This window comes from Musa acuminata, chromosome BXJ3-11, assembly GCF_036884655.1.
Source record: "Musa acuminata AAA Group cultivar baxijiao chromosome BXJ3-11, Cavendish_Baxijiao_AAA, whole genome shotgun sequence".
Taxonomy (NCBI): Eukaryota; Viridiplantae; Streptophyta; class Magnoliopsida; order Zingiberales; family Musaceae; genus Musa; species Musa acuminata.
This window is the reverse complement of record NC_088359.1, coordinates 21,524,203-21,532,117: the sequence shown is the minus strand read 5'-3', so window position 1 is coordinate 21,532,117 and position 7,915 is coordinate 21,524,203. Positions and strand designations below refer to the sequence as shown.

The following is a 7,915-nucleotide window of genomic DNA, read 5'->3' as shown; positions in this document are numbered from 1 at the left end:
AACCCTAACTCATAATACGACTCCTACTTCTAACAAACTCCTAATATGACTCTTACTCAAGACTCCTATTCCTTTACAACTCCTAATCGTTCTTTAAGAAACAACCTCCTAACCCTAGTCGACCTCTTCACCTCTTTAATAGGGATCGACTTAGGTAGATTTTACATAAATATCCCTTTCTATTAGAACTCTCCTAGCTAGAGTCGTCGTAACACCAAGAGGCACAAGATGTAAAGCAATAAGATAACATATTAATCTCCATCTTTATTTAGTCAAATCAATGTCACATAGATCGAGCTGCACGAGATGACACTGCAAGTTGTCAAATCTCTTCTGCAACACAAGAACTGCCTCTTAACATAAACCCGCAATAAGATATTTCAGCTGATAACTCAGGTTAATTTGAAGCTTCCAAAGAAACAAGATTAGCTACCAGTAGGAGAATGCACCATCAAGTCATTCATCCTGCAATTGCTTTAGATCAAGTTTTATATGGCTCTGGCATACACAGTCATGACACATCTACAAAGCAGTGACTATGTAACATTTTACCAGCTAAACTACTATGTTTGCATAAGCAATGGAAGCTATCTCAATCCCCTGCTTCACATCTTCATGGACCTTCAGCGATGTCTCGGAGAACTTTGTCAGCCGATCAAAAAGCCTTGTCAATCCTGTCTTCAACTCATCTAAGTTCGAAGGTCTTCCATAGTCTCGCACTTGCTTGCCGTCAAATCCTCTGCTATTTTCTGGCTCGTTGGCCAATTTTCCAGCTTGTTCAGCTTCTGTTGGCTGCTCAAAGGAGTCATGTAGGATTGACATGATCTCTTCAATAGAATCACAGAGATCCTTGGAAGGAAGGGACTCGAGTCCATGAAGCCAACCATTGCAGAGCACAAATATAGGCGGAGATAATGCTTGATGAGGAGGAAAGATGACCCGCCTTCCCTTCCTGCGTTCTTGGGGGTGCAAGACACACTTCTGAAGCCAGGTACTGAGAGCCTCTACATAGGATTTATAAGCACTGACCCAAATCGAAAAGGTATGGCTGAAGTAGCCCATCTCATTTATGAGGTGGCTTAAAGCCTGCCGATAGGGTTCGCCAAGTGCTGCTGCGGTTGAGCTCTTTGTTAGATATGCTAATGTTATCGTGATGAATTGTGCATGGTGGCATTCAAGCATAGCTTTCCACATCCTGATCAACCTACAGATAATCCAAATTGAAACATCACATCAAATTAAAAACTCGACATGAAACATGCAGTATGATGATAAATGCCTCATTTTTTTTAACAGAAAGATGCAACAAAAAGTATTCAATGTAACTTCATTGATCTAAGTCAGTGTTGTTAAAATAACTTAAATATCATTCAAATTTGGGTTTGTGAATATCTTCGAAACATGAATTTTCTCAAGTAAACAAAATCAGAACAAGATTCATCAACATACCCTTGCATCAGTTCCACAAGTTGAGGCTGCAACTCATCGTCCCTCAACTTCTCAATTCTTTTTGAAATTGATTCAACTGACCAAATAGCCACTCCTAATCGAGAATGAAGATCCTTTACAACAGCCCGAGTTTTGTCAATCAATCCTGCATCTAGATCTCTTGCACATTGATGTCCGAGTTGCTTACATTTCTGATCATACACCTTCCTGATATACTCAATAGACTGTATGTCAGAAAAAAGGAACATTCAGATATACTGTGGCAGAGTGCAAGAACAATAAATTTAACCAGAAAAGAAAATATCAATAAGTATTTCTCTTATGCATATTTTGCTAGATTGCATAAGAGCAAACATTGTTAATAAGATTGTAAAATCATGAGACTAATTCAGGTAAATTTTGGTAGCGTGGAACTACAATAAGCTTGACAAGCAAAGAATCAAATAAATATTTTTCTTATGTTTATTTTGCTGGATTACATAAGAGCAAACACTGTTAATACAGGTTGCAAAAATTGTGTAGCACTACATATCCAAGGATCAGGTTGAGCCTTGGCATCATGGTAGCTCCTTTACAACTTGGACAGATCTCGAGCCATGGAACTAGCTTTTCAAGATAAGACCACATACGTTAATCGTTCTTAAACAAAGCACTGATAGGAGCCTTGTGCACTGGGTCATCTTTTCTTTATTATAGATTCATTGCAAACATTATATAACAATACCTCTTCTATGATATCATGAAGATTTTATCATCAATCAAACTAAAGTTATGTAACATATACATGTGTGAATGGAAAGAAAAGAAAAAAGAATATGAATAGGTAGCATGTCTCTTTACTAAGATTCATACTTTCATAACATGGAAGCCTATTTACTTGAATGTGAAATTGTTTGTCATGCATGGAGTGATTAGATTAGACTACCTTGATGTCATCATACAGTTTGCGTTCCCATGCATATAGCCTGTCCAATGTGGATGAATGACTTCCTGAAATCATACAAAATTCTTCAGTAAAATCACTTTGCGTATTTTCCTCATCATGTTTTGTTGCTGAGGTAAGAGGGATTTTTGATGATGATGATGACAGAGATGAGACTGAATGGTTCCATGTGATAACCTTTCTCAGATTCTGCATAGAATCTACAACCACAATTATCATCAGATATGAAAGCCAATAGTGATTCATCGGCTAAACTAATTTATCATATATCGTTCTTATACCAACCTCCATGCTTTCGGAGAGGCTCTCCTTTGCACCAGATCCGATTAAAGACTGAAGTAATTTGAGAAGATGGTGATTTACCTGTGGAACAAATAATTCATTTGGCAAAAGTTTAACCAAAATTTCAATGTTCAAGGATCATGCCAAGGACACAAGATATATATATATATATATATATATATATATATACATGCATGTGTGTATATATATATATGTGTGTGTATACATATATATACATATATATATATATATACATATATATACATATATATATATATATATACATATATATATATATACATATATATAATGTTATTAAACTACCTCTTCTGTCAGCAGAGATGCCAAGCCTGATCTTATCTGTCTCCAGCATCCTAGACATCTCAGTGCCTGCTTCTGCTGCACGTAGAAATCGGTGCTCGATGTCCCTCATGCTGGACAAGAAGCATTTTGCTCGGTGTGTGATGAACTCAGATGTGTCCTCCCTTTCAGCATATATCTCTCTCTGCAGATCACTATTCTCTATATTTGATCCAGAAATATCAGATGAGGCAATTTTAATCATAGTTTTAATTGATCCTTTAACACTAAGGGACCCAGAATGCATACATCTGATGTTATCTATTTTATGTGCCAAGATTATAGATTTAACTTCCACATCGAATCCCTCCAAACAGACCTTGTTTCCTATTAATTGCTTCTCCTCGCATGATATCATCACTTGCTCTTCGCTCAAAGGAACCACTTCTGCTTCCTTTAACTGTCTCCTGCAAAAATTTATGCTTCCACTAGGTTCACCTTTATGCAATTCACAGTTAGCCACTGCATTAGCGGGATCAAAGTAGTCCCATGATGATCCAATTTCCAGGAGTGGTGGTGGTGGCAGAAGGGAAGAAGTAAGAGAATCTTCTGAGACAAAATGTGTTGCTGATGAATCAATTGTGACAGTCATAGCACTAGCCCCTGTTGCCCTCATGTAACTCATATTTGACAGTCGAGGCGACGACAATGGACTCCCACTTTGTGATGGTGAACTGACATGCTCGGCAAATTGGGAAGGCGATGGAGTAACACAAAAAGAATGCGATGGGGACTTGTTAACTTCGGAGGTAGAATATGATGGCTCTATCAAGAGCGCAGCCTCCACGAACTGCCTTAAAGCAGTTCCTATGCTACAAAGAGATTGGATGTAAGAGAGATGAGCTGCAGATAAAGCATATCTCGAATCAATAGCTTGCCTAATGCATTTTACGCGCTCTCTCGATAGAAGCAAAGCATCCCCATTGGAAGGCTTGGAGCCTGAAGAACCCATCAAGCTCCTGAAACAACTGCTTCTCTACTGCAATTTGATCACAACCCTTCAGTAATCATGCACTTTAAAGAGGTTTCTTTCCAAGAAACAGATACTGTTCCTAAATCTTCAGGATGACTAAAAGAGGTCTCTTGAAGGACATCCATGCCTGCTGCACCTCAATTCCAAATCACAAACTAAATCAAATGATGACCTTTTCACAGATGATCACAGGTCCTCAGTAATCATGCACTTCAAAAAAGGTTTCTTTTTTTTTTTTATTCTTCCAAGCAACAGATACAGCTCCTAGATCTCCAGAATGACAAAAGAAGGTTTCTTCATGGACATCCAAACGTGATGCACCTCAACACCAAATCTTGAGCCAACCCTCCAAGATCTTTGTCTACTTGGACACCAATGCCAAAAAAGCAGCTCTATTTTGATCAATTAGGCAATTGGAAAACCAATAATTCAGTTCAAAGAAGAACAAAGAGAACCTATAACGAACGAAGTTTAACAACAATTAAACTTCCCAAAGAACGAAGTTTAACAAGAAGAAAATGGCAATGACAGGCTTGACCTTTTTGACTGCCCGAAACCAAAAGACTCGCACAAGATGACCAACACAGTCTTGGAACTGCAACAACTGATCGAGTTCTTCCCGCAAACCCAACTTCCCTCCGCCAAGCTAAAATCTTGTTCTGCCAAAACCCTCGCTTCCCTCAAACACCGGGAGCTCACATCAAAATCCAGGGTCCTTTAGCTAAAAAAGGGGACCAAAAAGATAGCTTTTCTACCCATGAAACCTTCTATAATCCGTCAACACCTCTTCTCTTTTCTCCTTAGTGGGAGCAGTTGGGTGGCGCCACAAGAACAGAGCCAAGTGCGCCGATGCAATGAAGCAAAGAAGACTCCTTTCCGAGAGAAAACGGAGGAGGTAACGCTGAGGGAAGATTAAGACAGGAAAAAGCGAGGATTCCGTCCTTGAGTCACGTGAAGTCGTAAAAGGAGGAGAGGAAGACAACAAAGTTACAAAGAACGGGACAGAGATTTGCTGACCCCTCTGTGTTCTGCTGCCTTGTCTTTTGTTTAGATTAATGGTCTTGCGAGCTTGGAGGATTCTACTTGAGGCATGTGAATGGCAAGCATTTAATGGGCCACAGTTTGGAGCTCATACTTGACTGCTGTTGAAAACAACATTAGGAGGTAATGTTCAGTATCCATCAATAGCAATGATTCATAAATCTTCATTGTTATTAGACTCTCTAGTAAACTTAAGATTTTAATGTTCATTATCCATCAACTTAAAAAAGACTCTCTTTAGTTCACTTAAGTTTTTATTGTTCATTATCTATCAACTAAAAAAAGGAAAAAAAAAGAAGAAGAAGAAAATATCCTGTTTGTGAGGCATGTCAAAACTTTTATTTCAGGGTGAGGATTTGTTTATCTATTTGCCTCCAGAAATACCTTCAAACACTAAATCAATGGATGAACTGAAGTACTGATTGCTATAATCAAGCAACATATCAACCATCAGAAGGCAATACAGCAGAGTTGTAGCAGATATTAATCACCAGCAGTGACACGGCTAATACAGAATGTCACATAGATCCAATAGAGTACCATGAGAATTCAAATTCTTAAGGAACCATTAGCGCACCAAACGAAGTAGCACAGAGGTAAGCTAGATTTTCTATTAAACTTCGTATTGCTCATACGTCTTAAGCAGCTGGGTGCAGATCGACAGGGGAGTGTCCTTGGTGAAACCGAGTGAGTTTGCAAATCTGGTGTCTGATGCAATGCCATTGTTGCGGCTGAGGAACACACGAGCCCTCTCGCGACCTCGGAGGACAGTCTTGCATCCACTTTCTGGGCTGCTAACGAGCACAGATTCACAGATCTCATGGTCATCATGCTCGTCTGCTATGAGGATGTTGTAGGTGCCAGTGTGATCGGTTGTGCCGTCGAAACTGCATGTCTTTGCACCGGTGATTCTCGATCGGCACTCAACGCTCACCTTTGCACCTGCAGAACCAATTAGTTTGACATCAGGAGTAAAAGGATTGACTGTGATAGTTTAGAAGGCTATCCAACACTACTATATGGTAAATAAACTTTCAAGTTATCGGGTCATTATTCCTATCAATGACCACGGCTAGTCTTGGCACAAACGAGGAACATTTCCAGCTCCAAAGCAAGTGTATAAAAATCTTAAATAAATTTCATATCATTATGCATTAGCAACATCAACAATAACCAAAATACTAAACCATCGAGAATATATCGACATTTCCTGCATGTTCATCAACACTAACCAAATACTCAGCCATCAAGAATATGTCGACATTTCCTGAATGTTCATCATGTAACAAACTAAAGGAAGTTTTGAATGTCAAGATAAACATTTTGATCATTAACTAGAGTTTAAGCACCATCGTAGTGGTTTATAAGGCTTAAGCTTAAACATTTTAGGTCATATGTGGTTATAGACCTTCAAGAGATTCGATAAGTACTCCTATCTGTGACAAGCACTGTGGCCAATCTTGGCACCAGTGAGTGACATTTGGTTCCCATCCCAAAGTTAATATGCAATAATCTTAAACAAAATCCATACTATTACACATATGATCAGCAACATCAAGAGTGACCAAATAAATAATCAACCATCAAGAATGTTGACTTTCCTGCATGTTGATCAACATGTAACATTCTAAATAAAGTTTTAAATGCTCAGCTTAACATATTTTATTATTTGATTTCTATTGGATCAGGGACACTAAAATAACTTAATTTCATCGACGTTGTAGAAATTGGATTCTAAAACTACATGGTCTTCCCTATGTTTAACACACTTGTATTGCTTCCACCCAAGAAAAGGGACAAATAAGAAAAATGCATTTCTTTTCCTTTTTCTTTTGTTATAGGCATTTTATGTACTAATATGAAACTTATTCACATTTTACCTAAAAATCGCATTTAGATCAAAAGAACTACACGCTGTCAAGCGGATTAAACAAAAGAATAACAGTAATCAGACCAAGCATGATCTGATTACCAAAAACAAGCAACAAGATCACAAAGTTCAGATGCCTCTCGCAGACTCCCGATCCTACGGGTGCAGATGCATCTGGATCCCGACCAGAGCAAGATCCGACGGCCTAAAATACAACAGAGGAGACAGATCGATAGGCTAGAACGCAGTGCGGGGAAACCCTCACCTCTGATGTAGGTCGACGCCGGCGTCTCGAACCCAGCGCGGCAAGTGTCGCAGAAGACGCGGCCCTGGACGACGAACCCCCGCTTGATGCCGGCGACGTCGCGCGCGGCAAGCGCGATGGCCGGGAGGATGAACGCCACGGCCAAGATGGCGACGACCGCGTACGTCGAATGGTTCGCCATGACAGGAGCGGTGGGATGATAGCGAGCAGCAGTGTGTGAGTGAGTTCAGTGAGCAAAGGGACGGGTGGCTCTATAGCTGTCGCCGTGGTTATCGTCAAACGCGGTGGAAGAGGGAGGCCCTTTGGAGCCCGTGAAGGGTGAGATATTGAAAACGTTGAACGTCGGTGGAATGCCGGTAACTTTAAGAGAAGGTGATGGGGATCCGAAGAAGATGTATGCTATACAACTGGCGTCGGTGGGTAAATCACATGGCAAGGTCGGAGATTCGAGTCGTGGAGCTCGGACCTTTGGTTGAACCGAGAGTCCAAGACTCGGAGCAGTCCAACAACCGAATTGATCCGATGAATTCTAAAGCTGAACTATTTGTTATTTCTCAAGAATAATAGAAAATATTCTTATCAGTATCCATTTTGATTGTCAATCCAACATATCAAACTCTCAATGCATCAAAATTAATCTAACTTGCATACTTTTTTGAATAGGAGATGAGAAATCTGGGTGATCCTCGTTGATTCACGATAACTTTTAACTTTGATCGAGTTATTCTGAGA

General features: G+C 39.7%; 2 protein-coding genes across 2 annotated transcripts; both read right to left on the bottom strand.

Annotated features, from left to right (window-relative positions):
- Nucleotides 1-444: 444 nt before the first annotated feature.
- LOC103971317 (uncharacterized) lies at nt 445-4,910 on the bottom strand. The gene is made up of 6 exons (XM_018820257.2): nt 4,546-4,910; nt 2,999-4,399; nt 2,678-2,755; nt 2,375-2,592; nt 1,450-1,673; nt 445-1,204 (listed from the first exon to the last, which is right to left on the bottom strand). Exons 2-6 carry the CDS (start codon nt 3,984-3,986, stop codon nt 556-558), a joined length of 2,157 nt encoding a protein of 718 aa, XP_018675802.1. The 5' UTR covers nt 3,987-4,399; nt 4,546-4,910; the 3' UTR covers nt 445-555.
- A 540-nt stretch (nt 4,911-5,450) lies between these two features.
- On the bottom strand, nt 5,451-7,487 carry LOC103971318 (pollen-specific protein C13). Its single transcript, XM_009385310.3, has 2 exons — nt 7,184-7,487; nt 5,451-5,990 (listed from the first exon to the last, which is right to left on the bottom strand). The coding sequence occupies exons 1-2, from the start codon at nt 7,362-7,364 to the stop codon at nt 5,662-5,664; spliced, it is 510 nt and encodes a 169-aa protein (XP_009383585.2). The 5' UTR covers nt 7,365-7,487; the 3' UTR covers nt 5,451-5,661.
- Between the last annotated feature and the right edge of the window lie 428 nt (nt 7,488-7,915).